Source organism: Cupressus sempervirens, chromosome 5, assembly GCF_028749045.1.
Source record: "Cupressus sempervirens isolate cs-2001-9-10 chromosome 5, ASM2874904v1, whole genome shotgun sequence".
NCBI classification, from domain to species: domain Eukaryota; kingdom Viridiplantae; phylum Streptophyta; class Pinopsida; order Cupressales; family Cupressaceae; genus Cupressus; species Cupressus sempervirens.
In genome coordinates, this window is record NC_143122.1 from 376,938,305 (window position 1) to 376,963,461 (window position 25,157).

Consider the following 25,157-nt stretch of genomic DNA (forward strand, 5'->3'; position numbering starts at 1 on the left):
AAGTGGCATGGCATCAAAGATAAGAAAATAAGATGCCCAAGGCTAGAGCAGAAGAGGAGAGAATGGGCTGTGAGATGCCCCCTCAAGAAGGTAGCGGGGAGAGAAAGCGAGGCTCAATGGCTTCTTGAAAAGTACAAGAATCCGAGATGAGCAAGAAGACTCAGATTGGCTTAAGAGAAGAGGTTTAGTTAGCTCAAACTCTCACTGCGGGAGAATGATAAACGGAGAATCAAAGGCACAAGAGGAAGCAAGCTTAAGTTCTCAGGGATTACAGAGGATGAAGGAGCGGAGCGCTATAAAAAGGAATCCAGGATAGGGAGATGGATGAAGGGATTATAAAGCTGATGCAATAGGATTTCCAAGAGTCAAATTGGTGGAAGATGGGTTTCAGAGATCCCTAGGACTAGGATTGTGGATCTCGAAAGATGAGGTTTGGTGGATTGATTTGGATTGGTGGATCCCTAAGACTAGGATTGTGGATCCCTAAAGCTAAGAGTGATGAGTGATTCAAAGAGATACTGATGCATAAGCTAGGGTAGGAGAGACAGATGCTGGATATGGATGGGGGATAATGGAGATGAAGGAAAACCATTGAAGCTTTTTGAGCGGAGGGATTCTTCAAAGAGAAGTACCACCATGTAGTTGAGCACTAGATTTGCTATAGGACTGTTGGTTAATTGCCAAGGTTACCAAGAACATCAAGGCCTTTTCACCAACTGTCCAGAGGACTGACGAACTGAATCAAAACAAACATGCAAGGATTGCCCCAGTATCACACATGAATCCCAGAGGAAGCAGTGTGGAAACGACACTGGGTAACCCACAAGTAGAAAAGAAAACAAGCAAAAGACATGATCAAGACCTTACGCTCTGATTGCCCCATTCACAGTATACCATGATATGGAAGATCGTGGAAACCTTGAGGAGGGAACAAGGAGATTGCTTGGAAAAGATATTTCAAGACCCAAAAGGGAAGATCCCAAATCAAAAGAAAGTGAAAATCCAAAAGAGAACCGTTTGCCAACGAGATGGGTAGGACGAGGTACTAACAGACCAAGATCAGACATGAGGAAAGCAATATCCTACAAAGACCTATCGAAGAGCACCTAAGCTAGTGGATTTGGATGAGTGATGCGTTTGGCAAGCTGAACTAAGAAAGATAGCACTTTGGTGATAGGAAATCTAGCTAAAGGATGCATTGGAATAGCTAACCAAGATGTGTGATGGGTGCAAGATGCTGATCAAGGACGAACGAACACGAACGTTGGATAGATACAATGGTACTAAGCTAAAGAGAATGTATAAGCTAACGAACCAAGATATTTACAAGCAAGCTAATCAAGATATGGTACAAGCTAACAGACCAATGATAGGTATGATACAGATGGATAAAAAGCTCAGGATGAGAGGATAGCGGGCTGGTTCGATGTTGTGCAAGATGCAAAAGCTAAGGGTGGGGTGATAGCGAAAGATATGGATTTGGCAGGATGCATCCAATGATGATGACAGATTTTGTGACCAAGGATAGCTAGAGGAGCAGGATGAGATGGCTGGATTGGATGGTAGATAGCTAGGATTATGATGGATATAAAGAGATGACATTGGGTTTGCATGAGGATAGCCTAGAGCTAGATACCAATGACAAGGGAGGATGGACAAGACAAGATCTCCAAGGAATATAGTGCCCCAAATCAGAAGATAACATGCAGAAGGAGGTCTTATGATGGATGTGATAGGATTGAAGCTAGGATGGAAAAAGCTGAAGGGGCTAGGGAGATGGATGATAGCTGGGATGGTTGGCTGAAGTTGCAGGAGATAAGTGGATGGTGTGAGATGGAAGATGGAGGGTGGAGGATAGGTGGATAGATTGGAAGATGGAGTTGGATGTCAAGAGATGACCAAAAGCATGAGGGTGATAGGCTAAGCTGGGGATGGCAGGATTACGCATGACGCTTGTTTGCCAAGTTTTCATCATGGTACTTGTCCAAGGCGGTTGAATTGCCAAGTTTTCACCAGTGGACGCTTTATTTTTCTTTATTATTTTTTGACTTTTTGACTTTCGACTTAGCTGGAATGATTTTGGCTTTCTTCAGCTATTTTTGGCTCATAGATGTTGGTAGGATGGATGAAAAAGGATTGGATTGAACAAGTGGAATGGTGGGTGGGAGTTTGACAGATAATGGATGCAAAGACATAAGGCTTGTGGGTAAATGGATGAGGAAAATGGAAAGATCATCATTGGCACACACCTTGAGAGGTGATAAAGTAGTGGGAAAGATGGTTTTGAGTGAGGTTGAGGAGAAAATGGAGGAAGAGAAAGATAAGGACTAAAAGTAGAGTTGGAAGATGGAGGATGGGAAATTTAGGATAAGAAGCATATGGACTAAAAGTGGATTGGGGGGATGAAGGATTCTTATATGGGGATTTGGATGAAGGATGGATGGATGAGGCTTTTTGAGTAGCATGAATGGATGCCAATTGAGATTTTTCTTTGAGATGCATTTCTTTTATGAGCACCTTGGGTATCCACATGATTTTTGACTTTTTTAGCTTGGGCTTTTGTGGCCTCTTGACTTTTTCTTTGATTGGGATTAAATGTTTCTTATTTTGAACATGTATTTTAGAAGGGACATGTTGAGACTTGGATTTTTGTGGATTTTTGGATTTATGCTTTTGTATTTTGGCATCCAATATGCTTCTATTAGCCATGGGATGGGAACAAGAGCATGGAGGAGATGGAGGGATAATTGATGGAATGATAGGGTTTAAAGGTTGGAAGGGATTCAAGGGTGAGTGCCTTTGATGATCTAGCTGGTGGATTTGAGGGGATGGAATGATAGATTGGAACATAGGATATGGATGGATATAATTGCCCAAAATGGATGGAGGGAAGGAAGGATATGGGCCCAAAATAGATGGAAACGGGGAAGGTGTAGGTCCCAAAATAGATGGAGGGATAAAGGATTCATATTAGGTATGTAAGGACCCAAAATGGATGGAAAGGGTGTGGGATTTAGACAAGGGATATATGGACCCAAAATGGAGGGTTGGAGATAAGGAGTAGGATGAGGGCCCAAAATAGATGCGGAATAAGATGGATGGGAACTTTGGGGTGGAGATGGAAGGACTTGGGACCATGCAGGAATAGCGGGGATACCAACATCTAGAAATACATTTTCGTTTCTTTTTTCAATATGATGTTCATTATTTGGAACACAAGATGTGAGTCCATTACTAGCTGAAGGAGTTGGAGCTTCGAATATGATAATTAGTTCTTTTTCGATGGATCTATCATCATGGATTATGGGAGATGTACAATCATGCAACAGAGGAGATGGGAGGATAGGATCTTGAGTTGGATGGGCTGAGGGAAAGGGATCTTGAGATGGAGTAAGTAAGATGGTAGGATTTTGATATGGAGGGGATGGTAAAAGTGGATCATGTAGGGGAATAAGTGGGATGGCGGGATCTGCTATTCTGTCAGAGGGTATTTCAACATGCTTTTGGACAAGATCTTGACAGGAATGGATGGGAGTGGATGCATGAGGTTCATTATATGGGATTTGGATAATGCTTGGAGGAGGAGATGTGGATGGGATTTGGAGCGATTCGATGGGTGTTGGGATTTTGACGCTTGTGGGAAGTGGAAGGATTTTAAGAAATTTGATGGATGGTATGGGGATGGTAGCTATGGGAGATGGAGGTGATATTATAGATGGGGAAGCTTCATCACTGACTACTTCACATGGTTGGATTAGATGACATGGCTTATCGACTGTTGGAGGTGGCTTTTCTTGTATTTCCTCTAGGAGATTCCTTGGAGACTTGTGTGTCAAAGGTGGAGGTGGTGGATTGATGGGAATAGCTGGTGTGATGAGGGTGGAAGATTGGAAGCTTGGTTGATTGGGTGATGGAGGAGAAGCTGGGAGATCAGATGGCATGACTAGATAGTTTGGAATAACTCTTGGATTTTGGGGGATGGTTGGTGGAAGGCCTCTAAGGCTTTCAATATACCGGTCATAGTCAACAAGATTTTCATCATCATTGGAATAGGAGGTGGCGGGAGCAAGGACAGTACGACCGAACACATCATGATAGGTTTGGGATTTCATGTTTTGATGATGAGTCGGATGGGGATGGGGTCTTGCATACGGATGAACACGGAAGCTCATGGTTGGATTTGGATTAAGCGCAGATTTTGGATTGGCTAATGAAGGATTTCCTAGGGAGAGTCAAAGTTGTATGACAGACCTAAGGAGGATTGGCTAGAGATTTTTGGCTTTCTGGTGGATGGAAGACTTTCAAGGGTATGCTATCAAAAAGTGAGAGTTTTGCTTTCCTATGTGCAGGATTGGTGGAGATTGTGTCAACTTAAGGATAGACTAATGATCCAATGGGCATGACACGAGATTGACCACTTGTGGATCCCAACCTTTAGCTCAAGGTGAAGAGGGATACAAGTGACAAAGCTGGGTTACCCTAGACAATGCTCTGTCAGAGGGATAACCTTGGTGAGATTGGTTGATTGGTAGGATTGATTGGATAGCAAATTCTAGCAGAATGACAACAAATCTCTAAAGGTTTGGGTGTGATTTTGGATTGGGTTGCTAGCTAGCTGGGGGGGGATGATTTGGATGGACTTTGGATTTGGGATTGTTCTAAAGCAAGGAACTAGATAGATTCGGTTGCAACGGGGGAGCTTGGATGATTTTCTAATGAGGCAGTGACTATGCTAAGTATGCCTTGAGCTGGGAGATTTCTGCTTTTTTGGGATTTTGACCAAAGTTGGCAAACATTCATTCAAAAGCTATGAACAAACAAGCAAACAAAATTTTGGAGCAAGCACGTCAAACACACCAACATCCTAGGAAGCTTTCTACAAGGATGAAATTTGTTATAGCTAGGGAGTCCTCGATATACGCAAGGTACGTGAGGCCCAAATCCGTAGATGAAACCAAAAAGATGTCACACAGCCGAGAGGAGCGGTAACCCACTTCTCCTCTTTCACTTCTCAAGGGTATAAAGTTCTTTGAGGCTTAGCCCGAGTGACAAAATCTTGATTCCAAGAGAGGTTTCTTTGGATTCACCTCCCGATTTTTATACTCCGCTGGAACGCTGGAGTTGAGGTCATCCCAAGGGGTGATGAAATCCCCAAGCAGGCCTCCTAAAAAGTGTAAAACAACACCACATACATGATCTTGGGCTTTAAAAGACACACGTTTATTCCAATTGATGATTTAGATTTTGTAAGCTATGATTGAAGACACTTGTGATTATGGCATACAATGTTCATTCCAATTTGACAACATCGTCAACATAATGAAAGTCGAGAGATCGTCGACATAAGAAATGCGAGCGTCATTGAAAATGCGTCCAAACCATGCAATGTTCATTGATTGTTAGGAATTCAAGATTGAGTGTGAGTTTGTTTTAAGCCCAAAACAAAGATGTGTGAAACTCGATTGCCAAGCGCACGCTCGGAGGCCCTCCACGTCAAGATTTGTCCAATTTTTATGCCCAAATGAAGTGTGAGCGAGATTAATGCACATTCAAGGAATTTTCTAACTTAGAAAAACCACTAAAGACCCAAGTGAGTGGAGTTTGATCTTTGTGGAGCACTTAACACTCTCTTAGGTAGACCCATCCCCATAGATGGCACTGAGATTGCAACCAATGGTTAAATTGATGGGTGATTAAAGAGGGTGAGTCCAACGACAAACTTACTCAAAGCGTCTTTATTAGTTTTTATAACTTAGAAGATTTCAAAAATGTGGATTCTTTTTATGCCCCAAAAGATGATTATTTGATCTATGGCATTCAAGATTGGATTTGTTGTTTTAATCATGCATTCATAAAAAAACAAACTTGATTTTAATCCATGGCACTCAAGAGTGATTTTAGCAACATGCATTCAAAGACAAGTGATTAAACATTCAAGTTTTTTCCTTTGAGCATTCAAGATTGAGATTTTGTGTGTTGTTTTAAGAACTTTGAAGTGCTTTGTTTTAACCTTAGATCATTCAAGATTGTTTTGGACTCAAAAGTGAAAATGACTCTTTGGACTTTGGTCTTCATTCAAGATTTTGTGTTCTAGTTTGCATGTTTTAAGCCCAAAAATGATATTCCTAGATTGTTTTGATGCATGAAAAACTTAAGAAACATTCAAGATTTTGCAACAAGACATTTGTTTGGAACAAATAAAAAAAGTTTTAGGACTCTTAGTTTTCATGAGATTTTTAAAAGAACTTTAAAATATTTTCAAATGAGGTTCATTTTATTCTTGATTAATGCTTTGAGTTTGATTTAGATTTTAGTGTGCACTTAGTGTTGATTTTGAACCTTTTGAAATGGAAACTTGAAGTTCTTTTTAAATTTCCAAAAATGAAGTGTTCCTAACTTTGCATGAATGCATCTAAAACTTTGATGTTGCAAGGATGCAAATGATTGGATTGGTTTAGTTTCACTTGTTAAAAGATTTTATTTTTTTTGCAATTTTTAAAATTTTTAATGGATTTAAGTATGATTTGGGAGTTCATTTTAAGCACTAAAAAGAAGTGTGTATGATTTTGCTTCCTTGAAAAAAATGGCCAAGATCTCCCACAAGAAGAAGAAGAAGAAGTAGATGGAATAAGAAGAATATAGACAAGAAGAGGAAGAAGAATTACAAGTGCTTTGTCCACCTATAAGCTTGAAAAATTTGCAAATACTATGAGATAGACTATGAGTTCCTTTGTCTTCTTCATGCTCATGTGGACCTACAAAACCAATTTATACAATCCTACCAATCAGAAAAACAAGCAAAATTAGCCAAAATTAGCAAATGACATACAAAACTTGACTAAAAAAGCTAATGAAGATGACCCATGCGGGGTCCCACCGGGCGTGCCAAAATGTATATGAGCAATGTTAGTATGCTAATAGAAACCAAATTTAAATAAAGCTTCTACAAACTAAACAAAATTCATAAACTTCAAGATAGACTAAGATGAGCTCTCAATTGAAAATATGAGTCATTAATGGGCTCTCTCAATGAGAAGCTCTCTTGTTGAATGGCTTTATCTAAATGGATAGGATGTATGCTCAATATGCTTCCAAAGGCTTCAATGGATGATTGTGGATTTTTGGTGTGGATAGATGGCTTTAGTATGGATTTGGATCTCAAAATAGCATTATAACTTTACTTCATGGATTGTGTTATTTTGCAAAGGGGAAGGATCCAATTTATAGGTAAGAGGCTTGAGAGATTGAGGGCTAAGATGCAAGGATGGGAAAAAGCTCATGGAGGGCTTAGATTGCATGAGAGGAGAGCACATGGATTGTGCTTCCTTACAACCAATCAAGGAGTGACACATGTCACATGGTGAGAGGATGGAGGAAAGGGGAAGGATGAGTCAACAAAGGAGGCTCAAGGGATAAAATCTTCATAAAGACCCTTCATAAGTCCTTTGTAAGAATATTTATGACTTTGTGGGCTTTATAAAGTTTTTTGGTTGAAGATATTTGTGAGAGATACCATGAAATTTGAATTTGAGGATTTAGGGAGGTTTTAAGCTTGCTTAGGGTTGTAAAAAATGATTAGAGGAAGGGTTAGAGATGGCTTAGGACTAGGCAAGTGGATGGCAAGTGGATTGCAATTAATGAGGGTGGATGAAGGAGGAGATATTTGTTAACTTTGGCTTGAGTTAGCAAGTCTTAACCCATGTTTAAGGAATGTGACAAGGTTAGGAGGGGATTAGGATTAGGGTTAAAGACATCTTCTAGAAGAGTCTAGGCTTTGGATGAGGATGAAGACTTTCTAGAAGAGTCTAGAACTTCCTAGGATAAGATTTTATGAAATAAATAAAGTTTTATTTATTTCAAGGGTTTGGGTTGAGGAGATATTTATTAAAACTTTTTTAATAAACATGAGGATTAATATTTAATCTTAATTAAATATTTTGAGTTGAGATTAGGGGTAGAAAATGATGGGATTAGCCTTTAATTAAAATTAAAGAAGGATTAGAAGATTTTGGAAGAGGTTAGTGGTCTTAAGGAAATTGGCCAAGTTTTGGACAAAAAATAAATTTTTTATTTGTTTTGGGTTTTTTGGTCAATTTATTAATTAAATAATTAATAAATAAGGAAATAATGTTTAAATAAGATTTAAACATTTTTGGGAGGGATTCCTTAATTAAATATTTTTAATTAAGATAAAGAGATTTAATGGCATAAAAATAAATAAATAAATTAAATAAATAATTAATTAATAAATGATGATGTCATCAGGACTTTTTCAGAAAATAAAAATACTTTATTTTCTAAAGGTTTTTAGGTGTCTACACTAAGCTCTGCTTTTTTTGTTTTCTGGTTTCTCTTCATTGCAGGATATTTGCATGCAGGTGTTCTTGAGGATCTGTGAAGTTGGTTTTCACAACTTCGACATGGTATCAGAGTGGACCTACTACTTCCTCGTCTAAAGATTTTTGAAGCCACGATTTGCTAGTAAGAAACCCCAGCTTTTTTGGAGTTTTTTTCTTCAAAAGGGTGAAGGGAAATTTTTTGGGGCACTTTGGGCTCAAATGGATGCTGCCATTAGATCCAGAAGGCCATTTGCAGTCAAAATACATTAAAAACTTGTTGTTTTTGGCCTCTGAGTGTCTGGGAAATTTTTTTAGCCCTCTGGGAGGCCGTACGGACACGTTTAAAAAAAGAATTTGTTGATTTTGGGCGCTCTGCCCATTGGCCACCCCGACGCCACCCCGCAACCACCAGAGTGCCCCCCGCGCCTGACCTACACTCAGCCGCAGCTGGCACAGCACTAGTGGCGCAGCCAGCGCCCCGTCGCCACCAGCCAGCCGCCTAGGCTTTGCCTCCGCTTCGCCTCAGCCAAAGGGCGCTACTGGGTTCTCCTCCTGGGTGCCACCTCCACCAGCGGTGCTACCGCAAAAAAATCATCGGCTGATGTCAGCATTCATTCTACTGACGTTAGAAACTGACTACTGACGTCACTTCACGGTGACATTTTTCGGCAACTGTTGACGTCACTTCTTGACATGATGACATCACTATTCGATCGCTGATGTCATTTCCAGACAACTAGATTTTTTTCTCGACAATGGCCTGTGACAGTCATACGGGCATCAAATTTAAGCCCATCTCTATAATTTTCCAAAGAGCTCTTTTTCTGGACCTGTAGTCGATTTTTTGCTCATAACTTGAGCATACGGGCGTATTTTTGCGATCCGAAAGAAGTGTTGAAAAGCTAACTCAGAGATAGAGATAATGGTGCTAGTTTCATTTGCTTTTGAGCTTTTTTGAGCTTCCAAAATTGGTATTGAAGTAGAGGCTTCTATTTTCCTCTTCTCTGCATCCAAATTCTAGGTTCTTTTCTCAAATTTTGTGTTTTTCCATAGTTGTTGCTTTGGTTTTGGGAGATATTTTTATTCATTGTGGAGGGGAGAATTTTCTATTCTGTAATTTGCTTCAAAATCAAACCCTTCTACTTCCGTCTTTTCTTTCTCTCAATGTTTGATTCTTCTATGATCTGGCTCACGCTGCACAACTATCACACCTAGAAGACACAGATAACCAGGCTTCTCATGTCAAGAGGCTTATGGTCCTACCTAGATGCAAACCAACTTTTTTTGTAGCGCTCTTTTGAGGTTCTTTAGCACAGAAACAAAATGGATGAAGCCATGGGACTGATTGCACTGAACATCTCCGATAGTCTACTATTTCATTTGGATGGTTTGACCACTCCACTGGCTATTTGGACCAAAATCCACACATTCTTTAGCATAGTGAATGAATTTTGGGCACTACAACTTAATGTAGAGTTGACTTCTTTGACGCCAACCAGCTTTCCCACTATTGAAGACTTCTTGATAAAGCTCAAATCTTTGTGTATAGTCTTGCAAGGATGTGGTAAAAACAAAATTGATGATGAGTGTATTTTTTTGATACTCTCAAAATTGCGAGGATAGTATCAGATCTTTTCTTCCACTTTCTACTCCACCATGGATGCCTTGGGTAACAAACATCAGATGCCTTCATTTGAGACATTTTGAGATTGGTTGACACGGGAACAAGCTAAGATCCAACAGGTGGATGCCTTTGGCTCTTCCAACCAAGCATTGGTTGCTTAGACTTCTCAGGGGAAACCAAAATAGAAAGCCAAATTGAAGAAAGATGCACCAAAAACTGATGCCAAACCTCCAGCTAACCCTTCCAAGGGTAAATCTGCTTTGAAGTCTACTGAGTCTACCTCAGGGACTAAGAAGAAATCAATTGAGACCTGTAGTTTTTGTGGAAAGGATGGACATCCCATTTCTAGGTGTTGGAAACATTTGGAGGCTTTAGAGGAAGCCATGTAGGAGCATCACATTTCAGCTCCTAAGTCTACATCCCCCCCTACAGGGAAAGGTCACGCTCTTACTGCATGAGCTATGACTTCTGGGCCTACTTGGATTCTTGATTTCGGTGCCTCTCACCATATGACAAACACTCAGCAGTTGGTCACCTCACTTGCCCCTTGTCCTACTACCCAGATTGCTATTGGGAACTCATCACATCTTTCCTTCATGGGTTTTGGTTTTGTTGCATTAGCTGGGGGCTCTCTTCAGGATGTGCTTCTTGTCCCTAACATTTCAACGAACCTATTGTCTATATATCAGATTTGCCACTCTGGCTCTGGTAAGACAGTTGAGTTCTCACCACATGATGTGTTTATCCAGGACTTACATGATTCTGAGATGATTGTGGCTACTGAAAGTGTTGATTTTGCATCTCGCCTCTACATATTTGATGGATTTGAGTCTTTTGATGACATAGGTTCATGTCTTGTTGCACATGTAGATTTAGTAAGAAGACTTTGGCATGAGCGCTTTGACCATGTCAATTATAGATATCTTTAGCAGATGAGCATACAGGCACTTGTTCTTGGGCTTCCCCAAATTTCCTGTACAAATGGTGTTTGTTAGGGTTGTGCTCTTAGCAAACAACATAGGGATCCTTTTCCACATGGACGAGCCACTCGTGCTTTGGCACCACTCGAGTTGATTCATAGTGACCTCATGTCATTTCCCACTCCTTTTCAAGTGCCAGATACGTGCTTACTTTCCTTGATGACTTCTCCAAATGTGCATGGGTGTACTTTTTGAAGTACAAGTCTGATGTCTTTGATTCATTTCAAGTCTTCAAGACATTTGTTGAGAAGAAGTCTAGTCTTTCTATTCGGCAGATACGCACAGATAATGGGGGGGAGTATGTGAACCAAGCTTTCAGGGATTCTTGCTCTGAACATGGTCTTCAACATCAGTTTTCAGTGCCTTACACCCCTCAGCAAAATGGTGAGGCCGAGAGGAAGAATAGAACCCTTCGGGAGATGGCTAATTGTATGATTCAGTCTAGGTCCATGGATTTGTGTTTTTGGGTAGAGGCAGTCAATTGTGCCAACTACATTTAGAATCAGATGCCTCACAAGGCAGTTCGAAATATGACTCCTTAGGAGGCTTGGTCTCATGTCAAGCCTGATGTATCTTCATTCTGAGTTTTTGGTAGTGAAGCATGGGCATTTATACCTGATGCTTAGAGGAGAGCAATGGAGTGGAAGAGCCAACACCTCATTTTTGTTGGCTACTGCAAGGATGTTAAGGCCTACAAGTTGTTTGATCTTGATTCTAGAGAGGTCCTATTTCGACAGGATGTTCAGTTTGATGAGCACTTTCCTGCAGTAGATACCCTGCCTCCAGAGTCTACTTCACTTACCACCACTCCCTCATCCTTTCCAGTCTCTTTTCTAGATGATGAGGATGATGATCATGTTGATCCCCATTTACCTCCACCACAGGATGCTCCCTAGATGCCTAAATGGGCTTGAGCTACAGTTGAGGCTACAGGATCACTAGCTAGTGACCCTACCACTTCATGTCTCACCTGTTCACATACTGCGGGTTCTAGTCTTCTCATTCATGCTATTTGTGATGACCCTCAGACCTTTGTAGTAGCGACAGGACATCCTGAGTGGGACAATGCAATGGAGGAGGAGTATTCTTCTTTGATGAAGAATCATACTTGGGATCTTTGTTCTCTTCCTAAGGGAAGAAAGGTTGTGTGATGCAAATAGTTGTATCGTACTAAGTTTGTTGTTGATGGTTCCATTGATAAGTGCAAGGCTCATCTTGTTGCGAAGGTTTTCTCACAGGTTGAGGGTATTGATTACACTGAGACATTTGCCCCTGCCGCCAAGATGAACTCTATTCACCTTGTCTTATCCCTCGCAGCTTCACAAGGATGGCCCATTTTTCAGATGGATGTGAGGAGTGCATTCTTGCATGATGATCTTACTAAGGAGATTTACATGGAGCAGCCTCAGGGATTTGTGCAGGATTCCACCTTGGTTTGCAGACTTCGACGCTCATTGTATGGTCTCAAACAGGTCCCTCGGGCTTGGTATGAGAAGATGGACTCTTTTATGCTTTATACAGGCTTTATCCATTGCCATTTTGATCCTACAGTTTACATTCAGCGTCTTGAGGCTGAGGCTTTGATCCTTGTGCTATATGTTGATGATCTTCTTCTCATAGGTAGCTCGTCCTCTATGATTAAGGATGTTCAAAGAGCATTGATGGAACAATTTGAGATGACTGATCTTGGCCTGCCACTATTTTCTTGGTCTCCAGATTGTTCCGTCCCCTGCTGAAATCTTTGTTTACCAGCAGAAGTATGCTCTTGACATGCTTTGACGCTTTGACATGCTTGATTGCAAGCCTACTCCTACACCTTTTCAGTCGGGTGTTACTTTGTCTACCTCTTGCACTTCACCTTCAGTGGATCCAACATTGTATCGGCAGTTGGTTGGCAGCTTGTTGTACCTGACACACACTCGTCCTGATCTCTCCTTTGTAGTGGATCTTGTCTCTTGGTTCTCACATGATCCTCATGAGAGTCATTGGCAAGCTACCAAGCGTATTTTGAGATACATTTAGGGCACCTTGATGTATGGAATTCATTACACAGTAGGGACTCCTCACATTGTTGGCTACATAGATTCGGATTGGGCCAATGATGTCGATGATCGAAAGTCTACTTCTGGCTTTATTTTCTGTCTTGGCTCTAGTCCTATCACATGGTCGTGCAAGAAGCAACAGGCTCACATACTTTCATATACAGAGGCTGAGTATCGAGCCGCAATGCGTGCTATTCAGGAGATTTTATGGCTTCGACAGTTGATGACTGAGTTTGGTTTTCCTCCTGATCGTCCCACTGTTCTGTGGTGCGATAATCAAAGTGCTATTCACATTTTGCTGCAACCCGATGGAGCATCAACACAATAAACACATTGAGCTTCATATGCATTTCATTCGTCATCTGATCCAGGATGGTGTTCTCTCTTTGGAGTACATTTCCACTGATGCACAGGTTACTGACATCTTCACCAAGTCATTTGCATTGCCTCACTATCTTCAGCTGCGGTCTATGCTTGGGATTACAGAAGTTGTCCTTGGGGGGTCTTCTTGAGGCCTTCCTTCCTTCATATTTTTTTTCAACATGTTTGTTCTGTCTCTTTTTGGAGAGGGGTTTTTCCCACTAGGTTTTCTCCTTTGTCTCTGGTTTATAGAGATTTCCTTGTTTTGGGTACTTGATTAGGCCTTGTTGTCGGGACCCATTTTCTTGCTTTCATAGCTTTGCTAGGTTAGCTTCCTCCTAAGCTTCACTTAAGGGGGGGTGTTAGAGCAAGTTATTTATTACTCTAGGTGCTTTAGCTCTCTTAGGTGCCTATAATTAATATCTTATATTGATTATAATGCGCAAACCTAGCTTTCTTTCCTTTAGGGTTTCATTCACCTTAAAAGGTTGAACTTTTGTATTTTGTTTTCATAACTTAGAATACATTTTTTTCGCTCTCACATTCTTGAGAACTTCTAAGCTCTGCTTTTTCCATTTTCTGGTTTCTCTTCATTGCAGGATATTTGCATGTAGGTGTTCTTGAGGATCTGTGAAGTTGGTTTTCACAACTTCTACATATAGTTGAAATTTATAAACATAAAAGATTGTATCATGTTCATGAAAAACCATAAAAACCATAAGATATGCAAGTTTGTACTTCAAAAATCATAAACAAAACATTCCAAAAACTTGACTCATCAGTCAAGAAGAAGACAAGGCATGGTATCTACATAGAGCATCTTATCCAATGAAAGCAACAACCTAAATTACAGGCTACTTGGGTAGCAAAGAGTGAGTTCAAGAAGTTGGGCAGCAATCTTGACTTATTATCCCCAAGGATAACTTAACTTGTTTGTTGTAGGGTGAGAATGGTGCAGGAGCACCTAGGGTTCTAGGCTAAACCCTAAGATATTTTTTTTTGTGGCTTGTAGTGACCTTAGCCAAGTCTCTGATGAATAAGGACTCAAAAAAAGCCGCAAGGGTGTGTTAGTGTCTTTTAGGGGTTAATAGAGAAGTGTGAGAAATAGGTTTCCAATATATGACAAAAAATGTCAAAAGTTGTCAAGTGGTGCAAGAATAGGCCAGAAAGTCAAAATGGCCTTGAAATGAGTGTAATAGTGTGGAAGTGGGTTTATGATGCAATGCAAGGTAGGAGAATCCCCAAAGGAGATTTCCTAGCCCCCAACAAATAACCACACATCAGAAACAATATAACAATGCAAAATATGATACCAATTACAACTCTTTATTCATAAAATAATTGTTTACATGCAATGTGCCCAATTGTAAGGCCTTCCAAGTTTTGGCCAAATACGATAGCAATTACAAAAAAAAAGGTCTGTAAGATCCCTCAAGATCCAACCCAAACACTAACTAGTTTAGATCCACACTCTGCTAGAAACCTCCAAGAAAGTCTAAACTTGTGCTTGCAAGCTGCCCAGCAAACAATCTCCTTGTTTCCCATGCCTTAGCTACTAGTTCTTCAAAGTTCGCTCCTCTGGCACATTCGCTTCTCCAAGCTGGATGATCATGACTAAAGACTCCACAAGAACCCCTACTTATACCCAACCAATCCACAGGTTGGCCTAGTATGTTACAAATTAAATAAACCTTTGCATTAAATGGACATTTAAGCCACAATTCAGCTTACAACAAAAATTAAATACAACCAAATTAAATGCCAAGGTCGACTCACACTAGAAACTAAACACAAACAACTTGGGAAAAACAGAAGCCAAGACATGACCGAGCACCAGAAAATCACTGCCAAGTATCAAAAAATCCATGAAACATAACCAAGCTCCTTCATTGACTGAGCACCAGTATGTGTCGAGTCCTCCATAAGTGACTGATTCCCTTCATTGACTGAGCTACCCGATCAATACCACAACAGAATCATGCAGTATAAGTCGAGCTCCCTATGTACGTCGAGTACCTTCACCAACTAAGTACCAGTAGGAAATGACCAAGTAATGCTACTCCAACTGAGCACCTTGGTTAACACTGCATCCAAACTAATCAGTAATGACCGAGCCACACATCTTTCTTTGACCAAGTCCCCTAACTCCAAGGTCAAAACACTCAAACATGTAGGATTGCCAACTACCATAGGATGCTCCTACATTAGTTAAATAGGCTTAGATGAGCTTACATGAGCAATCTACACTCATTTGGATAGTATACGAGTTGAAAAAGTGTTGAAGTGTAGAAAAGTTGTTAAAGTTGTCATTGACAACATTGTAACTTTTCAATGTTGTCATGATAACATTTTGACAAGATATGCAAGTATGGCAAGAAGTGGTTGTAGGACGGTTCCAATAGTTGGAGCACACAATAAGAAGGTATTTAAGACCATCCATGGTTTGAGATCAGGGTTGGAAGTTTATACATATTGAGTTGCATAACAAAACCTATTAATTTTTATGCACACATAGTCATATTGCAACTCGAGCATCTACGTGTTAATGAATTGACTTGAGAACTTTCTTTGCATGGTTAGATATGGTATTGAATGTACTTTCTTGGTGTGCAATTATAGGTATAAAACTTTTGTTTTTCTTGATGAAAATAAATTACTCCCTCTGTGACTGGTCACTAGTCCATACAGGTAGAAGGTCTAATAATGACTCTAGTTTGAAATCCCACGGTGGGATCAGTACGACCACCTGGGATATGCTAGGGCACATTGAAAATAGTGTACATATGAAATTTGGATTTATGGTTTGCAGGCTTGCTATTTTTACTACTAAGCCCTAGGCGAATCTGGTTGTATCCGACTAGAAGATTTGGTGATGATAATGAAAGGATGGAGGGTTTAATGGATTAACATAAGCAATCCAAGACCATGGAGGTGTAGAGGGATGTGTAAAGAACCAATGTGTAAGAGGATATGTCAAAGTGAATCTTTTTGTGAGTTGCTTGAAACCTTTGAAGTCACTACAACACAAACAAGCTTGAAACCCTTTAATTTAGGCCTATTTCTAGGAAGGGGTTGCATGGACAGTTTGGAGAGCCAAAAGCCTAAAAATCTTTCAGTGCTTTGAAAAGGGTACCCAAAATGGTAGTTTGTTTGGAGCCTTGTTTGATAAGTTTCAGAGTTATTGCCCAAAAACTCAGTTAGGAGGCCTAATTAGGCATACAAGGCTACTAACCCTATTTCCAAGGATTTGAAGAGATCATTTGTAAAACCATGAAGGATATGAATAAGTTGATGCCAAAAATAGTTGAAATGGTCAAAATGTAAGCCCTACCATCCTTTTCTGAGGTGATCATGGCCATGGTGTGTTAGAGGTTGAACTTAGCAAGTTGAGTTCAAGAAGCAAGGGTAGAGTAGTTGAAGACACAACTAGGTAAGAGAGGTCTAGTAGAGAAGGGGAATTAAGAGAAGGATTCCTCTTGTATAGGGTCATTGAGGGAGCCCTAAGAAGGCTAGGATAGTGGCCTTAGGAGAGTCCAAAAGAAAGGCCTCTAGGTTCAAGACCTCCCTATCACCAAGCCTTCCACTATCCCTTGTTGCCTTTACTTTTGCCCATTATGTTCTTTCCTCTTATTGAATCATGATCAGATTTTCATCAAAATATGTATGTGCCTTGGATAAATCTCTTATTTCTTATTTTCAAAGTCATATTTTTGTCCAATATGTTCTTCAAAGCAACTCTTACATGACTAACGCTATGATCATCGGTCCACTTTTTAATCCATGGAGTTTGTTGGAATGCTCCATACCATTCTTACTGATCTTTGTTTGTTGAATTGCTCCATACCATTCTTACTGATCTTTAAGGAAGCCTCGTACTAGTTCTTTTGTGTTGTCATTTTGTCGGTGGTCTTTTAGTTCTTTAATCATGATATTCATGGCCTTATCATTTTCTGTCATTTGCCTTATTTTTTTCGATAAACTCACTTGATATGGTTGTTTGTCCTCTTACTACTTGAGTCAATAACTTGACCTCTTCAATTTGTTCTCCTGACTGAATTAGTGTGAAAATATCGATACTGCAGCTAGCAATGGCTTATTGGAGCGCTGTGTTGAATTGGCTATTTTCCAAAACGCTTCCAAAGATCTTCACAGGATAGCATGGGAAAGATTAATCATTTTGGTGTTGAATTACTAGGCTTATGCTGCCTATACAACATGGTTATATGCAATGGTATGGAAAAGTGGCCTAAATCAGGAGGCATCACATGCAAAAGACATAATGGACAAATTGTTGTTGATTATGTTATATGCTCGCAAGACTATGTCGCAAAGATAATTAACTTTGAGATAGAAGATTGCCCCATAGAGTTAAAATTTGATCATAACCCCATCTTGATAAGGGTGATTACTCACTTTAAAGATCAACATATTGTTCCAAAACTTTTACAGAAGAGGAAGATGATTTCGACTGGCAAAGTTTTAATGACACAAGAAAACCATGATACTTTTCAAGACTCTCTTTTGCGGCTGTCTAGGGTTCCGAGAAACCATCTAGAGTCTGAAAAACAACATTTCATGGACAAGGATAATCTTGTTCTTACTATCATTAAAGCATTGGAGGAGTGTAAAAGATCTAGGGCCACAAAAGAAGCCAAGAACACTTTTCCGGCCAATCCTTGGTTTGATGAGGAGTGCAAAATGGCAAAAAGGAATTGGAAAAAGAACATGAACAAAGAAAGTAGAAAAGAGTATGATCAACTGATTAAAAAGAAGAAAGAAGAGTATGTGAACAAGAGAAGAATAGAGTTGATTAATCTTGGTAAAAGCAACCCCAGAAAATTTTGGAAAGAGCTTCAGTAGAGAAAAACTCAGATAGTGAATAACATAACAGGAACCAAATGGCTGGAATATGCCAAGACTCTCTACGAATGTGACCTAAGAGAGCATAGTACCATGGAAACAGAGACTACAGGGGAGTTATTCAGTGAAAATGATATTATTCAAGGCATTAGGAGGTTAGCTGCTGGTAAAGCGCAAGATATAGATGGGCTACAAGTGGAATACTTAAAATGGGGTGCTGAAATCCTCACACCACACATCACTAAGATTTTCAACAGTGTCAATAGAGAAGGTTTCCCTGTAACATGGACTATAAGTGTGGTGATCCCACTCCACAAAAGTGAAGATATAAACAATCCTTCTAATTACCGAACCATCATGATCAATCCACTATTTGGCAAGTTATTTGGTAGTTTGGTAGAACAAAAAATCAGCAGCTGGGCTGAAACAGAAGGCAAACGTGCAAAAGAGCAAGCAGGCTTTAGACCGAAACACTCTACTATAGATCACGACATCACTCTCGGGCATTTGATAGAGAAAGTTTGAGAGACTCCGAGGAACGAGGCTTTTTGTTGTTTTGTGGACTTTAAAAAAGCTTTCGACACAGTGCCACGTAATAAACTATGGGATAGAATGGTAGAGCTGGATGTCCCTAAAGAACTTAGGTCAGCAGTTTACAGATTATATGAGCAGGTCAAAGCTAAAATCAGAACGACAGAAGGGATATCAGAAGATTTTGACAGCAACATCGGGGTTAAGCAAGGGTGTCCGCTTTCTCCAACACTATTCGGGCTCTATATTGACAAGTTAGAAGAGTGGATAAACAAGACCAATGGTGAGGGGGTGTAGCTGGCCCACTTCATGATAAGATTGCTCTTATATGCAGATGATCTCATAATTCTTGCTAGAACAGTTAAAGGTTTGAAAGAGCACTTGAAAGCACTAGAATTTTTTTGTCATGATGTAGGAATGCAAGTTAACATTAGCAAAACCAAAATTATGATCTTCTCACTAAAGAAGAATAGGGGCATACAAGACAAGTTTCTATTTGAAAATAACCCCCTTGAGATTGTGGAAGAGTACAAATACTTGGGCATCGATTTTCATAACAAACTCAACTGGGATACTTGTAGATCGAAAAGGATCCAAGGGGGCTGGAAGGCGTTATACTCTTTACAAAACAAGTGCAGGAACACAGAATTATGGGATTGGACGACCATGAAAACTCTGTTTGGTTTGCTGGTCACTCCGGTTATTCTATACGGATGTGAAGTGTGGGGCGGTAGTATGTCCAAACAGAAATGGCGGCAAGTAGAAAGAATTCAAAAACACTTTATCACATGCAATCTTAAAGTCAAGACCACAATTCTGTATGAAATCCTTTTGGCGGAGGTGGGTTCCTTTCCATTAGAAGCCGTCGCATTGATCCGAATGCTAAGCTATTTAAAGAAAACCCAAGGTCTAGAAACACATCGTTGGCCCAAGTTGGTAATAGAGGAAAAACTTGTGAGGCAGAAAAGCACATGGATGAAACAAAATGACAAATGGATGCAAAAATGGGATATCAACATCCAAGCTTGCCCGGATAACATTAAAGAAATAAAAAAGTTTGTCAATGAAAAATTTCGCAATATTCTGTGGACAAGACACATAGGGAGGAAAAAATCTTATTACATTAAAGAATTTAATCCCACTTCTAGTCATGATGAAAAGACTTATATAAGGGCACCTATTAACTGGAAAGCAAAAATGTTTATGGCACAAATTAGAACTAGTTCACATCAGCTGCGATGTGAAACTGGTAGATGGCAAGTTCCAAAGGAAGAGTGGGCAGACAGAACATGTTTATTCTGCAGTATGGGAACAGTGGAGACAGAGCAACACTTTGTCATGGAATGCTTGGCTTACAACAACATCAGACCTGATTATACAAAAATTCTGCAGAACAAGGACTTCAACTATTTATTTGAGGAAGATCAAGTGAAGAGAACAACGGATTTGATTATCAAAATTCAGAGAAGAAGAGACAAGTTAACCAAAACTTTGCAACTGACTAGTTTGGCTCTTGACTCGGGAGGGCGATTGCATGGGTCCCATAGACTACTTTAGTCTCGTGGACGTCATTAAAATCTATCATATCATATCATATATTATTTTCGGTGGGGCATTTCGAGTGAATTGGTGGGCGATTTTAGAAGGATATATTACGCTCATCAATTTATTCAAATTTTGTTCTAAGAATTCATTCGACATGGATGCGCCATAATCCCTGCAATGGCAATGGGGAGTTCTGCATTGAAGACAGCACTGCAAAAGCTTCAGAAAACCACCCACAAAATTAATCCTCGTGAGTTCTCAGCTAAGCATCTTTTCCCCAAGTCATTTAATGCTAATTACTCTGTAGCGCTCAATACAATGACCATATTAAACTCTACTCCAGTATGTGTGCAATGCCGTTTTTGCTCTTATATCACTTCGCCAGATAAAACCCTGGATGAGGGAAAACCCTCCATCTCGGGCATGTTGGAGTCAAAGGACGCCGAGACGATATGTAGGATTTTGATGGATCAGCATAACCCTTTTCATGTAATGGAAGGGGCTTTGCAATTAAATGGCATACACATAAACGCAGATATAGTATATCAGGTTCTACTAAGGTTGAGGTTGCGAAATGCATCCAAAGTTGCTTTAGGGTTTTTCGTCTGGGCTAAAGAACAGGTGGGTTATCATCATAGTGTTAGTGCGTACAATGTGATGATTGACATGCTGGGAAAGGTTAGGCAATTTGATGTGGCATGGCAACTTATCATCGAAATGGGCCAGATTTTCCCCCAGGTGGGTGTGAAGTCATTTTCGATTCTGATCAGACGGTATGTCGCTGCCGGCATGGTCAGGCAGGCGATCAGGGCTTTTGATGACATGGAGAGTTTTTTGGAGAGGGAACCTTGTAGTGAGGACTTCAAAATGCTGCTTGACACGCTCTGTAAGTATGGGTTTTCTAGGGTGGCAACACAATTGTTCAATAAAAGAAAAGCCCAATTTAAACCTGATACTAAAACCTATAACATTCTTATCTATGGGTGGTGCAAGCGTAACAAGTCTGAAATTGCCAACAAACTTTTGAATGAGATGATTAATCAGGGCTGTGAACCCAGTGTGGTCACTTACAATGTATTTCTCGAAGACATCTGTGGGAAGAACAAGTTATTGGAGTCCAGATTCTGTCAAATTAAGAACGCAGCTGAAAATCTTTTAGTTCAAATGAAGAGCAGAGGATTTGTCCCTGACGTAATGACTTATTCTATACTAATGCATGCGTATGGTAGAGCGTTGAAGGCTGAAGAATGCTTTAGATTGTTGAATGAGATGAAAGAAAACTGTTGCAGCCCGAATGTTGTAACGTATACTTGTGTTATCAAGTGTCTTTGCATCCTTGGCAGAATGAATGAGGCTTATATATTGCTTGATGAGATGGTACAAAATGGAGTTTACCCATCTGCTATCACTTACAATTGTTTTCTCAAGGTGTTCGGAGGTCGTAATGATGTTGATAATGCCCTAGAATTGTACAAGAAAATGCAAGAAGCACCCTTGTCTGGGAAACCAACAAATCAAACCTATCACATCTTGCTCCGTATGTTTTGTAGATTGGATCGTATGGATGTTGTCTTTGATATATGGAATGACATGCATGAGAAGGGGAATGGCCCTGATCTTGATTCCTATACACTATTAATTCATAGTTTGATTGAAAAGGCTAGATGGAGAGACGCCTGTTTGTATTTTGTGCAGATGATTGAGAAGGGACTTCTTCCTCAGACTGTCACTTTTGAAACACTGTATAAAGGATTGATCCAATCAGATCAACTGCGTTCGTGGAGAAGGCTAAAGACCAAACTTGCTGAAGAGTCAAAAAAGTTTAAAGAAGAATTCGACGGCTACCACTTGAAGCCTTACCAAAGATAATGAGGAATGTTGTTAAGGAGATCGATCCCTCTTTTGATGGGAAGACATCTCACAGTAAGCTGACAAAGTATAATACACTCCAAATTTACTATTCTTGTGCAAATTTTATTGGTCCATTGTTTTTGGTATGAGCATAGGATTTTAAACTTCTGATCTATCTAGTGACCCAATTTTTGATCTCGTATTCTGTGGGTTTCTACACAAATTAGTCTTTGATTTCTACGTTTGGCATCACTACATGTTGAGTTCCATATACTGAGTGTTGAACACCTTCTTTGAATGGAGAAGATGCTGAAGAGAATAAAAAGGGTATTAGCATATCAAAGCTATGCATCAAGATATGCAGTCACTTGTGAAACATGTATTCTGCAGTTGTTTTGTGTTGCAGGTATTACTATTATTATAACTAATCCATATTCTAGTTCATTTGCACTTTTCTGGGCTAAAGAATTCAAGAAAATGTATTAATAATTCTTGATTCCTCTTGGAAATTGGGTGCAGCGATCAATGGTCATGTGGGAATTGTGGAAGCCTACAATATAATTAGCTGGTCAGAAAAAGTGTATTTCACCAAGTTCCCTCACCATGAGTAACAGGCTAAATATTCATTAGAATATTGATTATGATTTTGTTATTATCTTCATAGCTGTTTCAAATGTGACAGAATTATGATAGTTTGATTAAGGCCTGCAACACCGAACATTCCAGTCAGAACCTCCTATCTAAGCTTATGGCAATTTTAATGCTCATGGCTGAAATGAGACCCTAAGTGCGCGTGCTTCCCTGACTTTCACGGATGAGGTGATGTGTTTTTGGAAGGAGCAAATTTCCTGGATTTCTTGTATTGTAGGGAGATTGGGAGGGGGGGCGTGACTATAATTTTACAAATAAATTAATCAAGCTTGTTAAGTGAAGGTAAAACCAAATTGATTTTGAATATCATCTGAGATTTTCAAAAACTTCAAATTGATGTAATTTATTGCCAAATGTACAATTTTTTTATTTCTTTCCTCAAATTCACTTAGTTTTTGAAGTAGAATATACTTGTATATTTTGGGGGTTGTTAATAATCTGGAAACAAGTCTCTTCTACTTATAAATCAGATGGGGAGTACAATACTTCCCTAGACATTTTGATTACTTAATGCTACAAAATGAATTGCCTGTCAAACGTGCTTAACTTTTGAAACATCACAGGATGCTAGAAAATTTAACTTTTCCTGATTTCTAGCTTTGAAAATGATTTAGTTTCGCTAAGGAGTTACTTGTCACAAAAGCTACATGCCCCCCCACACAGTTGCAATGTCTTGCAGCTACCTTCAAATTTGATTTATTTTCTCATTTTCAGTAGGAGATTCTGTTGCAAATGCATTTTTAAGTGAGGGATGCTTTTTGGCTGTATGTTTTTATTTTAAAAACTGTGATTGACTGGCTTGCAGAACTAATATCCATTTAATTAGACTGCATGCTAATTCTCAGGTTTGAAACTCGGAAATGACAATGTGCAAATCTACAACTTTGTACATACACCCATAGACACGCCAATTTAGGGCGTAACTATATGCTTGATCCATAGGTTTCAATGCTTTGTGTTATGGACCTAATTAATCTCAACCAATTATTAAAAGTTGCCACTAGAAGATACAATCTATTACTGATGGAACATATCCCATCAAATACGCCTCTTGAAATGCATATAGAAAATCTATTATAACCTGTTCTTTCATAACCTGTTCTTTCATGTACTTCTATATCTTATTAGTCTTATTTTATACTCAGATATGTGGATTTTATATATTTATTGTGTATTTCCCTGGTAGCTCCATGACATATCACCCACGGGCTAATCTAAAATATATGTTAGGCTCTAAATTATACTGGCCTGTAGATGAGAAATGATAAGCAAAACATATTTTCCTTAGTGTGGTAAGTACAAGATTTCTACATTTTTTATTTCCTTTCTTTACCTTTTTGCTGGTCTCAGAAATCCATATGGGGTAGCTGTGGTCTGAATCCCTTATCTATGCAGCAGGTGATTTCCAGTTCTTGCCACACCTCCGAGGTTGCATTGGGATGATCAAATGGCAGCCAGCCATTTATATCTATAATTAGAATCAATTCTTTGCTTTGCAGGTCAGGAGCACCAACCTATCAGCCATGATAGGGAGAAAATATGAAAAACTTAGAAATTGTAGTGATAATAGGAGAGTTGTGCCATAGATGATCATGTTGCATAATATGTTGTATTTGTTTAGTGGAAAAAGGGAAGCGCTTGATAGGGTAAAGGCCTTCATTTTTCACGCTAAAGCATTAAATATGTATATGGGAGAAGGATGATTTCCAAGCACAATCCCTTTTCAATTCGAATTAGATTAGCAAGACCGAAATAGAGGAAGGGATGCCAATGCTTAATTTGAATTACTAAAAAGAATATGATGCAAATAAATGCTCTTTGTCCCATGAGTGAGATGTGTAAATGTAAATGCAATTTGGACTAATTGATAAAGTAAGATATGTAATGTACATCTAGATGTCAAATGTATGCAAACAACTCGAATAAGATATGAAATTATGCTCAAACTATAAATTGAAATGAAAGATAAAAGACTCATCTTGAGATGTGTGGAGAGAGATGACTTTTTGCTCTGAAAAGTGCGGAACTGGATTTGTTACTGAAAATTTGACCACAAATCCTTGAATGAAATTGAAAACCTAGAAGAATCCATAAACAAACTTTTTTGCTGAGGTCTTTGGAACATGTCGACTTGGTGGAAAAGCATTTTGAAACATGTTCTGTTAGGTCACTGTCTTAGCAGGGCTTTGTAACTAGGTTGACCTAGATTTTATTTAGAAATTTTCCGAAAGTAATTACCAAATCTCCAATAAAAAATTTGCTATCTTGTCCCTGCACACAGTAAATTTGAATTTTTGTTTTTGGTTTGATGAGGGCTCGCCTTGGTCAAGCCCTGGACTTAGGAGTCAACCTTTAATTGAAATGTAAATGTGAA

At 39.4% G+C, this 25,157-nt stretch overlaps 1 protein-coding gene and 1 long non-coding RNA gene across 2 annotated transcripts; both read left to right on the forward strand.

Annotated features, from left to right (window-relative positions):
- The first annotated feature begins 20,336 nt into the window (after positions 1 to 20,336).
- On the forward strand, positions 20,337 to 22,253 carry LOC149556339 (pentatricopeptide repeat-containing protein At2g13420, mitochondrial-like). The gene has a single exon (XM_089830605.1). It carries the CDS (start codon positions 20,459 to 20,461, stop codon positions 22,148 to 22,150), a length of 1,692 nt encoding a protein of 563 aa, XP_089686731.1. The 5' UTR covers positions 20,337 to 20,458; the 3' UTR covers positions 22,151 to 22,253.
- A 144-nt stretch (positions 22,254 to 22,397) lies between these two features.
- Positions 22,398 to 23,160, forward strand: LOC149556340 (uncharacterized). The gene is made up of 2 exons (XR_016364674.1): positions 22,398 to 22,538; positions 22,652 to 23,160. It is a non-coding gene; the product is annotated as an uncharacterized LOC149556340 (long non-coding RNA).
- The last annotated feature ends 1,997 nt before the right edge of the window (positions 23,161 to 25,157 follow it).